The 23,319-nt window shown below is 40.5% G+C and overlaps 1 protein-coding gene across 1 annotated transcript in view; it reads right to left on the bottom strand.

Moving 5' to 3' along the window:
* LOC139673931 (sodium channel protein type 5 subunit alpha-like) overlaps positions 1 to 23,319 on the bottom strand; it is a 209,977-nt gene that overhangs the window by 24,897 nt on the left and 161,761 nt on the right. The window contains exons 19-21 of the mRNA XM_071559873.1: positions 21,062 to 21,182; positions 12,380 to 12,534; positions 8,360 to 8,533 (exon numbers count right to left, since the gene is read on the bottom strand). Of these exons, the coding sequence (XP_071415974.1) occupies positions 8,360 to 8,533; positions 12,380 to 12,534; positions 21,062 to 21,182 (450 nt within the window). The remainder of the gene's footprint in view (positions 1 to 8,359; positions 8,534 to 12,379; positions 12,535 to 21,061; positions 21,183 to 23,319) is intronic.

The raw sequence follows: 23,319 nt of genomic DNA, 5'->3' as shown, positions 1-23,319 counted from the left end.
TACCTGTTTCCTTGAATCACAACCCTCATGTTGAGGTAAAGAGTACAAACTGCTTAGGGCTGCTCTGGGGTTGGTCCATGGCACAGAGATGAAAACATGCCTGGAAAAGAGCTGTCAAACAGCTGCCCTCAGCGCAGCAGTTCATTACTGCTCGTGGAGCCGCTCTTGTGAATTATAACCTGATGGGCTACACGAGTGCCTAGATTAATTATAAACAAAAATTGTCTCCTGGAAAGCCCAGAGCTAGTTGTTGCTACTCAGGTTTAAAAAGTCGTTTATATCATCCACTTTCTGTTTGCTTGTTTGTTTCTCCAGGGTAGTCCCTCTTCTTTTTTTTAATTGTTTTTTCCCATCTACTACTCAGACAAAGGCTGTGAAACTGTTAATATTCCATGTTCTCAGCTTGTCTCTTGGTCCTCACATCCACACTTTTGAGGTAATGTTTCCTTTTCAGAGGGCAGCCTCGTTGCAAACAGCATGCGTCACTTTTGTTGGGTTAAATGCTTTTAAATAAATCATTCCTGCATCCTAATTGCTTCCTGGCGGTTTCCAGAAGAACCTCTTTACGTCTTGCTGTTCTCTTAATCTGTCCCCTCCTTTACACCTGCTCAGGCTTTTCTAAGAGCTCCAGTCAATTCCCAAGGCAGATGGCTGCGAATCATGGATTAAACCTCAGCTAATTTCTGAGGGCGAGTCGACCTGCTGCTCTGAGCTAACACCAAGTGAGGCGGCAAACTGACTTATTGATCCGTAGCTTTTCCACCTCTCCCTTGCCAAATGGATTTTCAGCTTGTCTCAATACACCTTTTTACTGCAAACAGGCACTTTTGCCACACCCCCAAGTCTCGTTTAATAACACAGGGTGCGGGTGGCAGAGGGATTGCTGTGAACTTTCGGGATCACATGACACTCCTAGATCAGCCAAACCTTGGCCAAGACCCAAAGACTTTCTTCTTTTTGCAGCAGTGGTGGCTCTGCAGGTGCAGATGCCTTGAGAAGGCTGGCATTTTTATCATGATTTAGAGCAAAATCATTTCTTCATCATCAACTGCGTCTGCTTCTCATCTAGATGCTGTGCAGAGATAGCCTGGATTTAGTTAAGGCAGCTGAGGACGAAAAGGAGGAAAGATATTCTCCCCTTAAAAAGATCTACAAAGCCACCTCATGAGTCATCCCAGGGTACCTTCTTGATGCTGAATGCTGTAGTCAGGAGTAGATGGGAATACACTTGATTATTATGTGAAGATGGTGCTACCATGCCAGGAGTGTGCATAGTGATTACTGAGAGAACAATTCCCTGGGGACTCAGCCCCATCAACTCCGCTGCATTTCCATCCCAACCAGTAGGAGCTGAGGTGCTGAGCTGAAAGCATGTTTATTTCTGGGCAGGATTAGGATCAACCCTGCTTATTTATGACATAATGAAAAAGGGAGAAAAAAAAAAAGAGGAAAAAAAAAGAGGAAAAAAAGAGAGAAAAATCTATTTGGTTTGTTTCCACAAGGTGCTGTTCTGGATTTGATTGTTTCCCTAAAGTATTTATTTAATCAGATGTTCCATATCAATATGAAAAATACCAAATTGATGTGGGAAATACGACAATCTAAGCTTGAAAATAATTTCTGTTTAGTTGGACTCTTGAACCTGATGGATCCTGATATTGTATTGAATATACCAGAATAGAGAGGGACTGTGAAGAATTATAGGATCTCTGACTTTTGCCAGGAAGGCTAATGGTACAAGTAGGAGTACATATCCCAAGTAGGAGTCTTCATTTGCCTTAGCACAAAGTCTCCTAAAGTTGGCCTTACAAGGAGAGGAGGGCAGCACAAAGTCTCTACACCACTAGGGCAGAGCTTTCAAGTTTCATCCCAATTCCTTTGGTCTCTCTCCCATTATTAAAGCATCCCTGCCATTCTGCAGGCTGTTACCCTACCTTCACTTCCTCCTTTTCCCTCCTCCTGACACCAGTTCATTGAGCTGTTCCTGGCCATCCTGGATGAAGTCACAAGTGTGGTAGGAAGACAATTTTGGTCTGCCAGTTGATCTTTCAAAGATGCTGGTCATCAGGGAGAGGGACAATCCTCCTCTGTCCCTGCAGCGTGTGTGGGACTCTGAACTGTCAAATAGTCTGCATTTCTCTCCCAGCTCTGATCACCCATGCAAGGGACAAAATCACTGTATATGGAATTTGGCTGCTACACTCATAGTGATGGAAAGGGCCAAGCAAACTGCATGCAAGAACTCCAAGATTTTATTCGTTGTTTTCTTTTTAAGCATAGTCTTCTAAAAAAGGACACTGAAACGTGCTGCATCTTTAAATAACTTCAGGAAACAAAAATGTTTAGTAAACCTAGCTGTGAACAATGAGTTGAGATGGGTTTTTTTACACCACTTTCAAAAGTTGAAACTCTCCCTCAGTAATTGAAATTCTTCAGTAATTGCAGTAATTATTCATGTCCCAACCACTTTGCAAGGTGTAGGCAGGCAGTGAACTAGGCTTACTGTGGACTTTTCTCCTCGCCTGTGTTTGCCAACCCTTTTCCTCCAGCTGCAGTGTGCTTTGTCCTGCTGTGCCTTCTCTGAGACTGAGCTTGTGCTTCCACTTGACAAAGCCCAGTTGCTCCCCTTTTAGCATCCATGTGGTAACAAACATGAGGTGCAAACCAAGATAAGACCAGACATTTGGATGTTTTTTCATGTGTTATGCTGAGATAAAGAGTGGGGTGGCAGAAGGGAGATTTAGAGCCTCGGCTGACCTGCTAACACACATTAAAACCACTTATCTTCTTCATGTGGAATTTTTTTTCCAGTTATCCCGAATTAGCCAATATGTAGTAAACCAGCATTTTTTCTTTCCTTCTTTCTATTTTTTTCATCTTCAAAACCAGGCTTCCTGGCTTCTGGAGAGGGAGTCTCATTCCTATTAGTTATCTGGGAGGTTTATGCCATCACAGAGACTCAGAAGAATGTGCACTTAAACATTTTCAAAAATCCCACATGCACATTTGCTTTGAGCAACTGGAAAAAAACTAGTCCAAAAATGAATTCTGGAATAATAATACCCTGTTGCACCCCATGGTTTTTTGACAACTCACAGAGTGCACTAATAAGTTCACTCTTAAGATGCTCCTCCAAGTGACAAGCCATATTATTTTTAATTTGTCTTGGCTGTATTTTTGTCATTCTGCTCCTGTGTGCTTTTCTGAACAGAAACTAGATGAAATTCATATGTTTTAGGATAATTTCCCAAGAATACAAATTGGATTTCTGTGCTGTTTGGGAACAACTCATTACAGCAGATTGTGTAATTACTGGTACAGCAAACAGAAATCACCTTGTTAATCAACAGGGAATACAGATGGAAAAAACAATTAAAGTAATCATAAGCCATCAATATTTACTTCCCACAGCAAGTTTTAATTGTCACTTAAAGACAATCCAACGCAAGGGCATAATTTAATTCAATTCAATTTTTAACTAGGGGTAGAAAGACTGTTTTAAAATGTTCATCTCAGACTCAAGGATTTTTATCTGCTTCTTAACTTGTCTGACGGTGAAGTATCCAAAGAAGAAATCTTAGAGTGAGTGCTTTCCAGGAAACTCTCTTGGAAAATGTAATGCCTTTATTTTTAAGTGTTAAGGGAAAATGATTTCATGACTGAACATTCATGAGCAATTCTCAAACAAGCAAACAGGAAGTTTGACAGCAAACAGGGAATTTGGAAGGCTGCTGACTAGGGAATACAGATCCCTAGGTACAAACTCAGCAGCTCCAGGCAAACACCAGGTTGTGTTAGAACAATTCATAAAAGTTATTGTGGAGAGTGAAAAATACATATTATTTTACTCCCATAAAAACATCTACAAAATCCTGCCTAGTAGACTTGTTGAATAACTGATTTGAGATGTCTGGCCTTCAAATCCATTGCTTAGCCTTACTTGAATGATTTTGCAGACAGCTATACTACCCAAAGCTGTTGTGAGCCCCTGTGTTCATGGCACAGGTGCCAGTTTTCTGTGAAAAGGGATAGAAAGAACAATCTTTATTCCTGGTACTTCAGCTGGAGAGAAACTGGTGGGGCACCAGGGCAAAAATTGAGAGTTAGAGATGATCACCCCTCCTGGCTGCAGGACATAAGTGCAAAGACTGCCCATTGCTAGAGATGGCTGGAGGGGAAGGAGGCTACCAGCATTCCTAAAAAAGTAATTCTTTAAGAAAATAGCTTCCTGCAAGAATCAAGTCTTCAAAGATGGGATAATGTTAGAAACAACTGGTGGAGAAACTCTCATCATGTCTCATCTCTGAAATCAGTATGTGGCAACCAGTGTTGGGAGTTTTTTTATGCCTGGATTGGGACTAACTTTTGGTCAATTAAAGTGAACCCAAAAGCTGCAATGGAGATGATGGATTTGTGATAATGGACTTTTTTAGAGTGATGACATTAGTGCCGGTTTAAGAGGATTTTTCTGTGAATGCCACAGGCAATGAAACTTGGCTGTGACTTTTTTTTCTGGGCATTCTTACTAATGAGTTGGGACTTCACATCCCTTTCCCATGAGCTTCCTCATGACAGCTTCTGGGGAGTTCCGGTCTCTCGTCTCTGCCTTCAATGCATGAGCAGTGAGGGAAGAAGCTGTTGACTGCAACACCTCCAGTCTTTGAATGATACAAAGCTCCAGATTGATGCCTTTCCTGAACAGACTATGCAATGGAATAATCCATCTGCTGTCAGTAGAGACTGGGACATAGCTCAGAATTAATTGGCTGAAGCTCAAACTAGATAAGCTCAAGATAATATTTATAGGTCAGAGGAAACAATTGAAAGGAACACCAAATATGACACCATCGTGCACCACTGGTGGAGTCTCTCTGCCCCTTGTTTTAAACCCCAACAGCCTCTTCCTCTTGCAGGACAGGCCTGGTTGAGAGCAGTTTTATAAACATTCACTTTGAATGCCGCTCATCTCTATCTCTGGTCAAATTCAAACTCCTCATTTAATCTGCTTTGTATGAGGAGGTTTTGCATGCATGGATGCTTGGAAAATATCTATACTTTGTGAAAATATTTGCCTGTGCATGCTAGTGAAGAGGACCGTGCATAAATCCCATTCCTGATGGTGATACTGATGTCTGTCTACACAGACATACTATGGTCTTTGCTTTTCCTTCATTTGAAGAGCTGTAGATTGAGTGCCACCTCTCCAATTCATGAAGACAGAGAGATGTGCTTTGCAGTGTAGAAGGGGGGTTACTTTCACCAGTATACTTGGTTTTTTGCAAGGAGGTAAAGCATACAGATGTAAGTTGATGATGTTTGTTCAGTATACCCAAATTCCAGCAGACACCTAAGGCATCTTTCCCAGGTACTCTAAGTTGAAATGAGCCTGTATTTTGTGGTTTGATTAACACTTTCTCTCTTCCTCCCAAACAAATCTGTAGCAGTGTTGTTGATAGGACTTTATTGTTCTGTGAAAGTGCTTTCTTATGGTTTTGCTACAGTAGCACACTTTGAGATGCTGAAAAGCCCATCATCAGAGATCATCCTTTAGGGATTCTACATCCAGCAAAAATACATCTCTGTTTGTGGATTACTGGGTGTTTTGATAATTAGGCATTGCAGACAGAATTTTCTTTATTAATCTACAACTGTCAGATGGAATCTTTGCTGTTCTACTGGCCCAAATCAGTGTCAAAGGTCTCTGACAAGGCAGGATGTAAAAAAAATTTAAAATAAAAAATATAAATTAGAAGAAATATGTTTATATTCCCTCTGGGTTCAAATCCCATTTCAAAATTGTGAATACTTGCAAATTTTGAGCTGGTTTTATGAATTATTCAAAACAGAAAATAGAGCCTGAGTTGCATTTGTACAATTAGAAGACACAGATGAGAGATGGTTTCACATGTCCAATCAAAAATCAACCATCTCAGCTTGAATTTTGAATACTGATACCAAACCACTAATGAATAATTTGCAGATCAGGAATTTTTAAGTGAATAATTTTAAACAAATAAATTTGAGAAAATCAGACAAGTGGTTCATCTGCTTCTTTGGAGCAGCTAATTCACCCATTCACTCCCTTCTACAGTTCAGTTGCAATGATTTAGTACTCAAAGGACCAAAAAGAAAATGTAAATCGAAATAAAAAGTGTGCTAGAAAAATGATAGGATGTTACTAAGCCAATTCAGAGTGGCAGGGTGGGTTGGCAATAGGGTAGGAGAAAAGCATCTGTTAAACCTGCTAAAAATATAGTACCAGGTTCTCATAATCTGCACTGGGAAATGTTTTCAAGAAAAGAATGGAGCATGGGGAAAAGCTTTATGCTTCTGGAATGCTAAAGAGCAAGTGATGGTCTAGAGTCAACCAGTAATCAAACCAACTCAAGGGTGCAGCAACTTTTTGGTTAGATTGGGAGCTTGGAAAAGGAATATTTAAACATGGGTAGAACATTTAAACATGGGTTAAGAAATTAAAACACTCAGGGTCAGTAAGAAGGCTCTGGGATTTATTTTCTGGGCACAAGGGGAGTCCTAAGGGCCCATGTTCCCCCTTTCTCCACAACACTGTTTTATGTCTTATGTGCTCAATCCTGTGACAGAGAAAGGTGAAGCCTCTTTCCCCAGCCCACCTGTGGGTGCCTCTACAACTGTTCTTACAATCATAAATTCCACCATTAAACATTTAGCTAATTTTTGGTGTTCCAAACTTTGCGGTTTTGTGTGGTTTGGGTTCCAGGGGCATTTTTCACAGGGAGGACAGAATTCAGCTTTGTTTTTGGTTTACCCTCTTTGGTACTAATGAGATGTCATGCTACCAAGTATGTATTTCTAACATGTGTAGAACTCATTTCAAATTGTTAATGATGCACCAGAGCTTCAAACTACTCCAGTGAATTCCTTGTGCAAACTGTTTCTTCCATCAGGAAGACTCCTACTTATGGTTGTGACCACATTCAGCCTTCACTCAGCCCTTCCAGTCTTCAAAAACTCATTGAAACAAAAACTCCAAAAACAAATCCCTGGAAGCCGATACAATGCTTCAGGTGAGTCTTAGCCCCATTTTACAGGTGAAGAAACAAGAAAAGAATAGCAATGTCACTTGTTCTAAACCACAGCAAGAGCAGTTTCCAGGGCTAGGCTATAACTTAGGAATGAGTGGTTTCCAATTTTGTGGTTAGATAATTAAAGCAGGCCTTCCTCTTCTGCTGAAGGTAATCTGAGAAAAATTAATGCCTTCCCTTTAAGAGGCTTCCAAGCATGTATGCAAAGATGAATTTATGACCTACGATTTATGCAAAGAATTTAATTTTCATATCAATTTATTAAAGCTCTGGAGAAACTTCCAAAGGCTCTGATCCAGCAGTGCACTTAGACATGTCCATAACTTCAAACAAGTAAATTGTCCCATTGAAGTGGTCTCCTGGACAGGGGCCACAGAAAGTGCAGTTCTTCCACTGAGTTAAGGTTCAAATGTAAAATGGGGAAAAATAATTTTTTGAAGTTTAATAAGTTATATAATCACGGCAAAGCTCTGCCAGCCTCCCACACTAATACCTCAAGCTAATAAAAAATGGCCTCAGGGAGATAATTGCCTTCTTGTTGATATGCTGTGATGAAATGTTAAGCTTCATCTGGAGGATGTGGTGTTGCTGACCTTTCCCAAAGTTGGCAGATCCCACATCAATTCAATGTGAAACTTTGGAAGAGACAAACCTGGTAGTAGCTCCCTTGTGTTCAGCTATTACTGCCTTTTTAACAATTATGCTTAAATTAGGAGAACTAACCCTTGCGGTATTTCAAGGATTTGGAGTTTTTTGTAACGTTTTGTAATAGTGAAGCCACTTTGCCAAGAGGACTATTCACACCTTCTCCTGGACTCCTTCACTGGTAAATACTTGGGAGACAGTACTGAACATACTGTTACGTGCTGCTGGCAGCCTTGCTGGGAAGCTGCGCCAAGGACAGCTCCTCTAATCTGCTGAAAGACTTGTGTGTCGAGGGCATGTGTGGAGCAGTCGGAGGTAACCGGACCTTGTGCTAGCTGGGAGTGTGGAAAGAGATCTTAAACACTGTAAGAAAGAGTGAATTCCTACCGACGAGGAGGGAATGCGACTCAAATTAGCAGGGTGACACCTTTACATCACAACCCAATCATTCCTCTCTGCTTTGGCACGCCAGTTCCTGGGGATGCACAGTTACACATCAAGACCTCCTTTGAGCTTTGCCTGGGGTTGGTACTCAGAGCTGGAGTGACAGCTGTCAATTCACTAGTGCAAAGCTGCCAAACTTAACAGCGTGTTCTCACCCATCACAAAATCCAACACAAGAAGCATTGTAGTTCCAAAACAATACTTACATCTACAATAAGGAAGTCCAGCCAGCACCAGGCATTGGTGAAATACTTCTTGAAGCCATAAGCCACCCACTTCAGGAGCATTTCCAAGACAAAGATGTAAGTGAATATTTTGTCAGCATATTCCAGCATGGTTTTTATATTTTTTCGGTCTTCAAGGTAAATATCTTCAAAGGCCTGGAAGTACAAAGGATTGATAAATAACTTCTAAGCCATGTTGGAAAGTATGGGTGTTGCACTGTTTGATAGGATATCATGTGCTGTCTGTGATTTCTGATGTATTTTGGTGTTACAATCAGAAAGAGGGCTCAGGCACAAACTGGACTGGCCCTGACCTAAGAGAGATGTGTTCAGCTTTCCCTTATAATGGACTCAAGCTTAGCTCTCTCTTTCCAGCCTCTACTGGCTGTACTGCCTGGGCATCCTTTGAGTGCATGAGAGCTTATGCACCCTGAATTTGGGAGTGTGGATCTGGGAGCAGAGTGCCACCTCAAGCTGCCCAAGAACATCTTGCCTCAGCTCCTGTTGGCTGTGCCACTGCTATTTGGGCACCTCGGATGTTCCAGGTCGCAGGATGTCTATATTCAGGAGTCAGAATATGACCCTTACATTTAGCCAAATAGATCTTATTGCTAATCATGACAAATTGGGTTATTAACCTGCCTGTGTTATGGAGTACTGGAGTTCCCTGGCTTCTGTTCAGTCATCACATTTCAGGTAGCTACAGTTATCTGCCTCAAGAAATGCTCATTATTATTCACTTAACAGAACAATAATGCTTTAAAGGTCAAGGTATCTATCTCCCCATATCATCTGTCTCTCTAACTAATCTTATGCAGGGTATCCTGAAAGGACTTTCTTTATCAAATATGAGCAACTTAATAACCCCTTTAAAATATTTAAGGTATAAAACAAGATGCCTACAAGAAGAAAGCAAAATAAAGCTGTCTCATAATTTAGCCTTCACTTTATAATGTAAGTCAAATAAACTGTAGGATCCTAGTGTCAGAGTTGCCTATATATGGCCCATTTAGGGGGTCCTAAGTCAAGCTGTACTCTGGTTCCCCAGCTACTCCTGCCACTTCTGTTACACAAGCTGCTCCCAAGGCCCTGTAACCCGGCTAACCCACGCTTTGACACATTACTCTCATCCCATCGTGTGACCCAGAGCACTTGGCAGCAAGAGACAACATTATTTGAGAGGGTTTGTGCCAATCATCTGAATTATCTGCATTTACATATTTCCAGATCTGTACCTACTTTCTGACGAACTTCAAAAAGTTAGCAAACACCCAGTGCCTGGAGATACAAGAAGTGTGGTACTTGTCACTCAGGCAGTCACACTGCTCATTTGCCTGCCAGGGAACAGTAATTAAACTGACAAGAAAGCTTTGGCAGCCTGTGCCAAAGCTTGTCCATTTGGCCTCACACTCTGGGGTGACGTTTTCACTGCAACCCTGTCTCCTATCTTGCCTTCAAAAATGATATTTCAAGGGTGTGAAAGAGCTGCTGGAGAAAGCCACAGAAAACAATGCACAGATTGGAGTTTATCACTTCTCATAGGGGCTCACTCACTTTGTCAGATGACTTGCTGCACTTTGCAATTACTGCAAAAATAACAACAAACTATTTAAAGTGATTTCCTCCTCTCCCTCCTTTGCTTTCCTATTTTCTACCAACTTGTCCAAAAGTACATTGTGTTTTGTCTACTAAAAGCACACTGTGAGTCAAGAAATAGCTTATTAAGGGATGAAAAATATGCTACCTGAACACTTCTGTACTTCTGGACAAGCTGTGGGTTTTACCCAAATGGCAAAACTGGTGCTTTGCATTTTATCGTGGTGACAATGGATGAAATCATTTCAATACAAAACATCAAGACAGGCTATTTCTTCTGCTTTGCTCTGCATGTTAAAAGAGAGTTAAGCAGGATACCTGCAGTTATCCCCAATTACTATTAAAAAAATAGGCTTTCAGTTTGGGTGCTTATGGCTTAAATGCTTAAGAAAGGTTTTTGAATCCTTTGCAATAAGTTGTAGGTATATTCTGATGGTTTAACTACCACACACAAATATATCCTGGCTTAAGGGTATATATAGCTCTTCTCCCTTAAGAACTTAGTGTGATCTAGGGATGTAGCCAGATGAGCTCAGTTTTTGGAAGAACTCACCCCAGAATAACACAGTAAAAGTTATGTGTTGCCTCCAACATCTCCAGTCCAAATACTGAAGCGCAGTGATGATATGTGAGAAGATGCAGGATAATTTGCCCTTATACAGAATTGCATTGGCTAAATTGAAATTCTCAAAAACTAAATGAATGCGTGGAATGAAAATTAAATGTGACTTATATTGCAGTGTTCAGTATCTAAGGCACTTTTAATTACACATGCAAGGAAGGGTATTCATCTAAAGCATATTATAGCAAGCGACATTCCCCCTTTAAAATGTGTTCCAAAATTAACAGTCTGATTCTCAAGCTGGTGCAAAAACTGTCAGACTCCATTGATTTCAGCAAAGCCGTGCCAATTTTCAGCAGCCTACTATTTGCCCAAGTTCTTCCACCTCTTTTACTTCTCAAAATAAAATAAAATCCCCTGGATGAAACTTCAGTCCATCCCTGATGGACCTGGAGAACAGTCCATTACTTTCAGTTTTCCATCAACATTTATGTATTTCCACCTTTTTGTTTCCCTGTGGAGAATTTCTTTAAACTACATAAACCCAGTACTTCTGTGTTTTCCTCTTTTTTTAGGCCACTGATAATTTGTGCTGCTCTTCTCTGGAGTTTCTTCAATTAGCCCATGCCTTTCCCAAAGTGCAGTGCCCAGAGCTGAAGCCAGTGCTCCAGCTGAGGCCTCCTTGATGCCAACTAGAGTGGAAGGACATGGCAATTTATACAGCCCAGTGGGGTGTTCAGCTTTTGTGTGATGCTGTGATGTAGTTTGGTCTATCTTGTTCCTTGTCTGCTCTCTCTCCAGCTCTCTTTAGTAAATCTGCTTCCTTACAGTCATTCTGCATTGTGCCTTTCTGCCCATGACTATTACTGATGAGGTGAAGCAGGCACCTTTCTAAGATGATGTTTGCATTACTATTTAAGGCAGTTTCATCTGTTTGGGTGAACTTAATCCTGACCTCCAGAAATACGTGGATAACCTGTCCAAACATGGCACTGCCTATAAATTTAGTAGGAGGATGTCTTACTCCATTACAGAGGAGAAGACCAGTGACCAGTAGACCAAAGCCTGGAGAACTCTTGATCTACATCTTTGCTCTACATCAGGATAAAAATCTGGGATAAACTCCCCCAGATTCAGTGGCACTCTTGACATGTAAAAGAAAAACATAAATATATGCAGTCATCTCTGTGAAGAGCCCAGGGCTGATAATGCAAAGAGGATAATCCCAGTAAGCAGTGGGATCTCAGGAGGAGAGGATCCCCTATCAGAGTCTTGGGCAGTGACCAACCAGTCTCCATTACAATGTTCATTTTGATGCAAACTGAAGTTACCTGCGCAGGGAAAGTATAGTGGGTTAAACTAAGATGTATCCAAAACATAAATACAGGCACCTACTAGCTCCATGGGTAGCACTGATTCTCTGGCTTTTATGATTTTGATTTGCTGGTTACAGAATGGGGAGGGGGGGGGGGGGAAGACAAGGAAAAAAAAAGAAAAAAGAAAATCCAACCCTGGAGCAAAATACAAATCTCCAGATGGGAACTTGCATGGAACACTTATGGGATGCTGAAGTAGTAACACTAGGAAACATTCTCACACAGATTTCCTCAAGAATTTGCTTTTCAAAACATGTGCAAGTCAGAATTTTATGTCAGAAGAAATTTTCACACAATATGGTAAAGGTGGGTGAAATCAGAAAAGCTAAAGGTCTATTTTAGCCCCAAATGCAATTTGCTTTGAGAGTATGTCCAGTAAGGGCTCACAAGATCTCAGTGACAGGTAAACTGGAGAATACTGAGACCCATGTCCACTTTTAACCAGCTAGGAAATGTTGTCCCATTTACCAGGGCTCCACTGCTGAGCAGGATCATGAATATGATGAAAGTTTCAAACCAGTTGTGCTCGACGATTCTGTAGCAGGTTTTTCGCAGCCTCCACCAAATTTTTCCTGGAAATTTTGTGATATCCACTGAACAGCATGGGAAGAATCGTACACAAACTGCAAAGAAGTAAAACAAAACCAGAGACTGTTAAAGAAGCCCATTTAATTCTTAAAGCTGCAATAAGAAGCTGCTAAACAGGATTTCTTTTAGCAATAAGCTGCTGCATGGTGTCTTTCCTCACATTTTTTCCCACAACCCCCTTCTGCTCTGCCTTCCATTTCCCACTCTCACTCCTCTATTAAAAAAAAACCCCAAACAAAAAAACATTCAAAATCATTTAAAATGTGTACCAGTGATTTTTGTGATAGAAAATATATTGACCATGAGTCACAAGTGTCCTAGGTCATACACAAAGTGTTAGCTGAGCTAAGGCAGCACTCCTGATCAGGAAACGACTCTAGGAGGACAGTACTGATACCTTCCACATCCTTTTGAAGGGAGGAAGGTTATTTTCTTGGTACTATGATACTACTGGAATTACTGATCAAAAATGCAATTTGAGGAAAGAGAGATGATGGGAGGAGGTGCTACAGTGCAGATGGGACCAACACGGTGAAGACACTCAGGCAGCAAAAGTAGGAGTAGATTTTGATCTCTTGGACTGTCATTAACTTAAAAAAAAGGCATTAGAACAACCTTGGAAGATATTGAGGCAGTTAATTCCTCTTTCATGTCACAGAAATTTAGATATCTAGTCCATACCAGGTTCCCACTAATGCTTCAGCACTTTCTGAACTTAGTTACAAATACTGTGTGATAGTTAAATGCCGTGGTCATAATGGGGCCCACACAAGGATTTCTGATAGGCAAGACCATGGCCAATTTTAGTTTCCTTAGCAACATTTATTTGTTATAGCAAAAAGATGCTGCCATTGGTAACAGACAGATCCATCTCTCCCATTATAAAACACCAGGTGCATTGCCTTGTGCTGGGTACGAGCTTAAAATGGTGTGAGAGAACACCCTGGTAGCCAGGAATTGTCCTGGCCAGTCAGTCTTAAGTCAGATAATCTGACTCAAATGTCACATTTGCTGATGACCCTCAGAAACTACTTCATTTTCAAAACCCAAGCTTTTTACCCTATATTTAATCCATGTGTTGTGTACAAAAAGACTTAACTATGGAGGTTTATCAGCCCTGTCATGAGAAAAAAAGCTAGAGGCCAACAACTTCTATGGCTGAAAGGTGGCCAAGGTCATCAACATGCACACAGCAACTGCTCAGAAATGACAAGGGAGGACGTCTCGCCATGGTGATGCAATGCAATGTTTTTGCAAGTAGAAATAATATTTAGGCAAGGCAGCTTGGGAAGGAAAGAGGGCGAGTGCCAAGGTTACATAGACAGCAGATGCTGCTAATTCAAGGTGGCATAACTGAGGCGCTTGAGCTGCATGTGATATGCAAGGAGATCAAGTGCAGCTCCTGGGATGCCAGGATTCCCAAGCAGCTGGAAGTGGGGCTGTGCTGGGAGCAGGCTCTGCCAGAAGGAAGAGAGCTGCTATGGTCCTCTGACATTTTCTGTGTGTTTTTATTATCCCAGATCCCTGCTATGGAGCAGCAGAACTTTAGGATACATGAACCCCTCCCAGAACTCCCCTTTCCCTCACATTTCTGAGATTTTGGTTAGGTGTAAGCTCTTGGCTGTGTGAGGTTTTGGTGTGGGACTAATGGGACAGTAAACCATTCATGCAAAGGTATTGGGATCATGATGCAAGTAACTAACTGTCCTGTAAATGCCTGCCTCACACAGACTCAGACCAGTCCCCAGTTTACCACTGTATTCTGGAATTCAGAGAAATTCTGGGCTCAGCTGAAATACATTAAATTAATCATGTTTTTTGAGAAAGACATAATTCTGAGAGGAGATAGAAATGTAAGAACCAGGTCTCTGCCTCTTTGTAGGTCAGGTACCACTTCAGCAAAGGCAAGCATTATTCTTCTAAGCACTTCAATCCTCAACATCAAAGAATCGAGGGAAGGGATAAATGGACATCATGTTAGTTACTACTTTTTGCTAAGACCAGTACAGTGCTCATAGGTGGTAATTCATGTGGTTTGGGGATATTTTAGGGAGTAAGTATATGGAAAAGACTTCAGGCATGTAATACTGCCTGGTACCAGCATCTCTGAGCTAACAAACTCTTATCTGTGCTGAGAGATGCCCCGCAGTATAATCCCAGCAGCATGACATGACAGAGTGGGCTGTTAGTTGCATCTTTTTAGCAGTGCTGCCAGGAAACTCTTGAACTGTAGAGTGATTGCCATCTTTCAGGTGTTTGATTCACACTCTGTGCTTATATTCAGGTAGACTGTCCACTTAATTATCAACTCAGCCTTGGTTCTGGAAGACCAAAGACTTGGGCTCAAATCCCTCACTTAATCATGTGAACAGTCTAATGAGTAGGTTGCTTGAAGTGTGGATTTCTCATGTAAGCAGAAATCCCCCTTTTCACTGGAAGTGACCACTGCTCCTAGTAAAATAAACTGTCCTTGAGTATGTATTGCTCCAAAAACAAATTTCAATTTAGAAAAAAAATCAGGGTTTTTTCTGACTTACAACATGTACACTGAAACTTTTCACTCTTTCCTTGTAAGCTACTTCCTGGATGGATACTTGGCTTTTTAGCCTCTTCAGTGAATGCCTAGGCTTAGCTGGTAACAGACATGACATGCTCTGTCATGCTTTTACAGAGTATAAATGCTATTTAAATACTGTTGGAAAAGGTTAGGGTCTCCCAGGATGTGGTTTTCCCCATTGTATGACAGTTGGATGAATCATTCCCTGGAGGAGTTTGCCTCTGTCATTTCACTGCACAAGGAGCCTCTATGATTACCTGAGCCCAGACACAGCTAAAATTAGGGGATCACCTTCATATTAGATATAAGCAGGGCACTGTGTGTTCCAAAGTCAATACATTTGTGATGAAAATTACTTATGAAATGGTTAAAACAGGTAATTACTGATTGAGTCAGCTTCCATCATACAAGTCTGCAGGTACAAAGAGGTGTTTTTAATGACAGAAAGCCAGGTAGCACCTTAATTTATTTTTTATGTTCTTTGATGGCTTTCATGCAATTTCAATCGGAAAAAAGGAATACTAGTTACTGAGAGTAATACCTTGAAAAATCCAAAATAGCTTCTCAGATGAGTCAGCCCAAAATCACAGTGCTGTTAAATCCCATGCTTTTGATTGGGCCCAATTCAGAAATGTTTAGACCAGATTCTGATACAATTACTAATGTCAAGTAGCACTTCCGTGAATAATCATGCTGGTTACAATTCAGATGAAATGCTACTTTTAACTATTCATAAATCTAAGAAAAAAGGAAAAAAATGTGGCCACAAACAGGTTTTTTAATGATATAATAAAAATCTCTTTCCTTTTCAAATTTTCTGATTTTTCTCACTGACTGTTCTTTCACACCTGTGCTTTTCTGGACTTTTTTGCAATATTGGTAACCTACTCCTCTGGTCACCTTGACCCAAGTTTATGTGTTCATTTAGAAGCTTCTTCTAAATAACAAAAAAGTTTACCTGACCTTGGTGGGTAGTCTAATAGGTTGGGATTTTTTGATTGTTGTTTTTTAAAAAAAATATTTATTTATTTCTGTGAAATCAGACTTATTCCGATGAGTGTAAGGAAAGACATGGTGAGGGGCTGAGCAATCCCAACTCCAGCTGCTTCTGTAATAAGGCAGATGATCTGCCAACCCTGGCATTTTGTTTTGGAAGCTGTTTTGTTCTCATGAAGAAGACTGTTCATTAACACCTTTTAGCACAGCAAGCATCAAGGCAGGAATAAACCCTCTGACATTTCTTATGACAGCATTACTCATCTTGCCTTGTCTAACAGATTTGTACCATCACCCCGGAATCAATACCGGTAGGGAAAGGGTTGTGAAGGAAAAGTTGATCCACTTGTGATTTAGTCAGGGCTTACTTTTGCCATTGTAATTCATGTTGGGCTACATGTTTTTTGAGAGGAAACTGACTCATTTCTACCATGGCCCTTTGGTTACTGCCCATCAGAAATACAGAATGGCAGAAAAAGTCCCTCGCAAGTGTTATTTACTGGTAAATCCATGAAGCTGTCCGAGCTGCATCAGTGGTCAACTTGTCCAAGAATAATATCTCACATTTGAATATGTTCACATTTGAACATTGCATACTATTTCTCATGAAACAGAGACCTATTTATCAAGAAACTTTTCCAAATGCATGAGTATACCATGATGTTATTTACTTTTTGTTTCTATTTCATAACAAGGGAAATGTCCCTTCAGTCACTTAGGTGTCCTATAGCACAATCACAAACTGAAGATTAAAATACATCTTAAACCTCTTATTTAAACATCTGCCACAATGATAAGTGACAAAGAAAAAGGCAGGAGGAATTTAAAATACAAACTATTTGTGTAAATATTCCTTTGGTTCCATATTCACATTTTCTAGTATGTTGTATTCTAATTGTGGGGCTTAGACCTGATCATGTCACTTTGGTGCACTGGGGAAAAAAAAATCTCCTTGTAAATGTGGGAGTTATCCTGTAAAACCTTCTTCCTCAAAGCAGGACAGCCAAGTCTGTAATTTTAAGCTTATGGGTAAAGACCTTACAAATACATTGCTTATTCATACTAATATATGTATTTAAATTTTCATTAAATTATTAGTTGTGATTTGGATGGATTGGTCTGCTGCTTCTCTTCAATAAACCAAGAACATCAATTAATTTATTCTGTATTGATGTCCAGTAAGTCTGGTACCTTGTTTCAAACTGCAGCAATTTTGTTACTGCCTTTATACAAAAGTTCTCAATTATTGGGACATTCATTTTTAGAACAAAACAGTATTTTGCTTAGCTTTGAATGCTGGTTACAGCATTGCTACAAGGGTACATCTCTTGTTTGTCTGAAGCTACTCTCCTCAAAACATATCTTGGAGGTGACTACAAGTAATGGTGTATTAACCTGTATTAATTTCATTCTGAACATGTGATAAGACTGTGAGAGTCTTAGGATGTCTGAAAATTGTATATAAAAAAATACTAGCACACCTTTCCTGATGGGAAAACATGCAGTCTCCCGGGAATTTCGGCTAGAGGAAAGCAATACTTTAAAACTTTGGTTGTCTCCAAGATTTTTTTCCCTAGGATGCCGATTAACATATTTTGTTGGGCTTGGTTTGGTTTTACACAGCTTTTAAACATCACCTAGTGGCAGTACCTGTAGCTCTGTTTAGATTTATTCAGTTTAATGGCATATTTTTGTTTCTTTTCACTTTTTTTCACTTCTGAACAGCCGCTAATCGTAGTTGGGGAGGGCATAACACGGATCCCACCACTAAGCAGAGTAACTTGACTTCAGCGCGTGGCATTTTGCAGCTGCGATAATTGTTCCTACATGGTCACATGAAAAGATGGTTTTGGGTGCCCTTGGTGTCACGAGTTGCGACCGACCATGCATTGAGAAAGGTAACTCATTCCCACATGACCATCTGATGATACTCCCCTGAAACCTTTGCCAGCGGGTTGTGTCCGGGGAATTACGCTTAAGGACTTGGTGAGATCTTTCTCCTATTAGGGTCTGGAAGAGAGGAGCACGCTGGGGCCAGGGGGCTCTCTTTGGATGACCTTCTGTGAGACACAGAAGATAGTGTCCAAACATAGCAATTTTTTATGCAGAGAACACATACCAATGGAGGCAACAGAACTGGAGTGCTGCAAGGCATCTGGAGAAAAAAGTACCCAAATAGCTGGCATTGGCTAGATGTTGCTTTCCCATCAACTGGCAACAGGAATGGCCTCTCCATTTCTATCAGGTTTTTCCCAGCAATACTTGTTAGCTGCCAGTGCTGTGACCCTACCTTGCCTTCACATTTCCTGACTCAAGAATGTTCCCTGTTGACCCTAATCAAGGCTATTTTGAGATGATAACACATTAACAAGTCTCCCCAAGAAAAGCGACCTATGGCTTATCTGGGTCACCCAACTCCCGGAAAACTGTGACCTCAGCAAACTTTCAGCAACTATTTCAAGAACATGCATTATCTTCGTTGCCTTTGTTATCTGAAAAAAGGGGCCTGAATCTGGAACATATTTGTTCAGGACATAACCTATGCTGGATGTTTCGAAATGTCATAGTTTGAATTTAGATAACTGGTGAGCTAACAAGGTAAGAAATTAACCCTTCCCCTCTCACTCTTCCTTTAATCTCCTTCTTTCAGAAATATTGGCTGATCATACTCCCAAATTTACAAAAAAATGTCATCTCTTTATTGCAAGCCAGTAAAGGCAACACCAGATAAACTTGCCCAGTGCATGCCCTTGAATAATCTCCATTTTAGTACTTTATAACCTTGTCATCTTAGTTAACTGCACTGTTGTTTGTTGGCTTACTCGGTTTTTAACCAGACTGAAGTTACAACTGCATGAGGTTTAATTGCAATGGTGAGTTTGGGTAAAAATATTGGAAAGTATTAAATACAAGTCAATTACAGGACAACACTTTGTTTCCCTGCATAAATTAAACCAAATGTTAATGTAATTGTTGTAAGAATCATGTGAACTTTCAGTTTATGACAATTTGACTTGAAATTTTATGACTGAAGAATTGCATTAAGTTTATGCATTTTTGCTAAATCCATGAGGAATGGGATCACATTTAGCCTACACAGTAGACATCAAAAAATCTCCATGGATACATGCTGCACAGGCAAGGAGAATAGATATGTTGGGGAGGACATCACTTGCAACTTTATCCCCAGTGACCTTAAACACAGTGCACTGGGCTGAGGGCTGGGAGCAGACTCTCCTTCCATTCCCTTTTAGAACCCAAGGCTCAGCTGGCGATATCCTGCGAGAGGAAGAAGATACCCTGACTTGAACAGAGACTGGTGAGGAACTAGGAGAGATGAGAATAAAAGGTAAAAAGCAGGAACAGGGATACTCTGGAGAAGGGTGAAGGAGCCAGAAGAGTGGATGTAACCCAAGACAAGCTTGGGGCTGAGCCCACAAGACCTTCATTTCTACATTTATCTGCTGCCAGAATGAGTGGGCTTCAAGACTAGTTAAATACTTCCAGTGATCAATCTTGAAGAGCCCAGCTTGGTACTCTGCACCCCACTGATAGCAGGGAAGAAGATCTGACAAACTGGGCTGATACCATTGTGGTCCTGTGTGATGGAATTTCAGGCAGGTTTGGTTATTTTAAGCCAGAGAAAATTACAGAGTAAGGCTGCTCTGGGAATGTCTTGTGTGATGTCCATCTTATTTTTATAAAAGAACTGGAAGGTGACCATGGCCAACTACAGTTTTAGAATTTGTAAGCTGGCATCTGACCAGCACTGATCTTACAGCACAGGCTTGTTTAAGCATCTATAACATAATCACTTTGCAGTGCACAACACAGATTGCTGTTCAGTAGCCTCATTAAGAAATACATTGTGAAAGAATGAAAACACCAGACCAAATTTCTAAATGTTATTGTTTGGGCCTGAATAGTTGCACCATGCCTTCTTCCGTCAACTGCATTAGTTTTTGGCTACTGCTTTTAAGCAGAGCTGCCAAAAAAATGTTTAGATCCTAAGGACATTTGTAAGCCCTGCAGGGCTCCCTTACCTCATTCAATCATCTTTCTCACAGATATCAAGATGCACATTTTTGCTGACTTCAGGGGCATTCATATACCCAGCAAATCATCTCTGTCTGATCCCATCTGAGCTGCTCTGTTTTTTATTTATAATAATCCTTGAATTTTCAAGAGAATATACTAACATTCAGCTAACTCTATTTTTCCTAACCCAGATTTAAAGCAAAATGAGGAATTTGACTGAGATAATATTTGGAATAAAACTCACTCTGAGGAGAAATTACTTTGTATGTTATTTACTTTATATATTAACTTTAACATAGGTCTTCTGATGTAGCTAAGATTTAAACCTGTGTTTTGCAGCAGGCTGGTGTTAAAATATTATTAAAATGGTGGTGTATTTAAGTATTAAAAGAGATATGTAAATGTGATCTGTTGTTATCTAAAATAATTAGGTAGCATAGCCCTTACATAGCACTTACATGGTCAGATGAAAGCTACTGGATGTGCTAATCTTGACACCCTTTAAAATAAATGGAAGAGAGTTCCTGGGACTTGTGAACTCTCCAGACAGTTTCTGTTAACTGCCTGTACACATTTAAGCAACAGAAACATCCTAATCTGATCAGTTCTCTACCAAACTGGCCATGTGCCAATATTGGAAGGCAAAATCTTCATTGGCTGAATTAGAAAAATCAACACATAAAAAAACCCCCTCAACAAACCCTTTATGGCACAAATTATGATTTAAAAAAGCATAACACTGAGCATTTTAGAGCATGATCTTGGCTTATCTCACCTTGAAAATCCAGAGACTAATGATAAACAAGGGATTTTAAGTGTGTGGAGAATTAAAGTATCTAAGAAATGAAGTGCATCCAGTGAAATAGCACTGCAAGCAGACAGAGCAATGTGGTGAGAAGGTGGAGAGATGTTCAACAAGAGAAGAGAAGGTTTCTTGCCTCAGCATTGTGGTGTTTTATGCAGGCTCTTACCTTCGGGGAAGCAATCTTCAGGCTCCATCAGCTCCTCAGCAAACTCAGGGATCTGCTCCAGCAGTTCTGCAGGATTTGTCAAATCCACTGTGCTGCCTTCAGAAAGACTGATTTCATCAAGCTTGTTGTCAACAAGAGCAAAATGAGGAAAACAAATTGATCAGTAGCCCTGGAGGAAGTAGTTGAGTTTTCATTCCACTAACCAACATCCCAGCTAAAGCCACCACCACAGAGACATTGCCATGCACTTCACACAGTGCCCACCCCTCGAGTGACAGCTCTGTCTATGCTGCATTGAGCCCAAGGGTCCATCCATCAACAACAACCATAGAACTAAATAACACAGCTAACACATAGAACCTACTTTCTGAAATACAAGAGAAACAAACCATAGAAAGGCAACAGCCAGTCACCATTAATCATAGGATCTAGAAGGGTTTGGGTTGGAAGGGACCTTCAAGAATCTCTAGTTCAACCCCCCTGCCATGGGCAGGGACACCTTCTGCTAGACCAGGTTGCTCTGTTAATGGTAGGTGGAACCTTGGAATGATGGACCCACACGTGATTTTACAGTTTTGACATCCTGAAGGCTCATAGTTTCAGATGGTGGGGACAAGAAGTGGGACCTATCTCCTGAAATGCTGAAGAATGAGTTGGATGACCTGTGTTGGGTTCCTGTCTTTGGAGCCTCATTCCTGATGTACCTCACCCACAGCTGATGGGTGAAATCTGCACCTCCTCAGTCAGGGCTGTGTTCTGCTCCCTGCTGCCAAAGCTTCTCCTCCGAGATGAGCAAAAGTCTCTCTGTCACCAGGGTCCAGTCACATGAAGCTACAGGTACAAGCATGTGAGAGGGCTCTTCCACCTGCCTCCTCCCATGCCTGGCTTGTTCTCACCACATGACGTGGCTCCTTGGCTGTTAATCACACACTTGTGATCTTGAGCTCATGTAGGAGGAGGGACACATGGCTTTTGGAAGCTTCTCAAAGGCTCTATCACTTGCCTGAAATATTTCACACCACCATCTTGGGTGCATTGTTTAAATTCAGCATTTCTCAGATCCTCCTCTGCAAAATGGGGACAGGAATACTGCCACTCCCTGAAGCACTGATTTTCTCATCTATTTAGAGCAGGAAATCTCAAGCAGATCTGGGTAAAAAAGTTTCTTGGGATTGTATTATTTTCAAAAACTGTTTGGAGGCTGAACTCACTAATGAAAGAGATATGATACATAATTAAATAACTCACCCAAATATGAAACAGAAATTTCATTTCAGGTTAAAACTTTCTTTTAACAGAATCAGGAGACTTTCTTTAGAAGAAAACAGGAAATGTTTCCCCCCTATTTTATTTTACTAGTCAAAACAAAGCATTTCTATTTTGTGTTAATCGAAAATTAAATTTTACTTGATTATTCAGCTTGGCTACTAAAGTGAAAAATCCAATATTTGCCCAGTCCTGCTCACAGTTTGTTTCTGACTGTATTGGAGCACTATTTAGTGTAAGTGGGGAACACCAAAGGCGATATCTTCTATTGGTCACAACAATGCCAAATAGCTCTAAGAAGGAAAGGTGTGTTATTTGTGACATCTTTTACTCTGTTCTCTGAGTACCTACTGAAAACTTTTTGTGCTCTATCTTACAATACTAATGTCTTTTTTTTTTTAATGGTCAATAATACTTACCCATGCTTTTAAACAGACTGTGATATAGTTATATGAGAGATGGCATGTACTGATAAAGTATTATTTTCGTGAGCATGATGGTGGAGTTAGAGAATAGGTACAGCTTGATATATTTATTATTAATGTGAAAATGGGCCATCTGTTTTCCAGTATACACAATCAATGCAAAATTTATAGCTGAATTCAGAGAAATGCTGAACCTTGAGAAAAATGGGCAAGATTGAACATTTCAGCAATGCTTGCAAGTGGGGATGGAAGCTGCTGGTTTGCAATTAGCTGCAGCATCCAGAAGGTCATAATCTTGGCTAGGTTTTTCTAAAGAGAAAGTCAGAACAGAAAGAACAGAACATGTTAAAGACATGGATAAACGTTCCAAAAATCCATATTCAGAATGCAACTGTCATATAGAGCCCATTTTCTACTGTTTAACAATGGTGTATGATGGTGGAAAAAATGTCCTACCAAGTTTTAGCACAGTCAGAAGTTTCTACTACTGTTCATTAGGGAATGCATTTAGTCTGATCTGTTATGAATATGTCAAAACAGAGGTCATTGAAATAGTCCTAAATCACA

Source organism: Pithys albifrons, chromosome 7, assembly GCF_047495875.1.
Source record: "Pithys albifrons albifrons isolate INPA30051 chromosome 7, PitAlb_v1, whole genome shotgun sequence".
Taxonomy (NCBI): Eukaryota; Metazoa; Chordata; class Aves; order Passeriformes; family Thamnophilidae; genus Pithys; species Pithys albifrons.
Note: the sequence above shows the minus strand (reverse complement) of the source record. Positions and strands in the feature narration are given on the sequence as shown.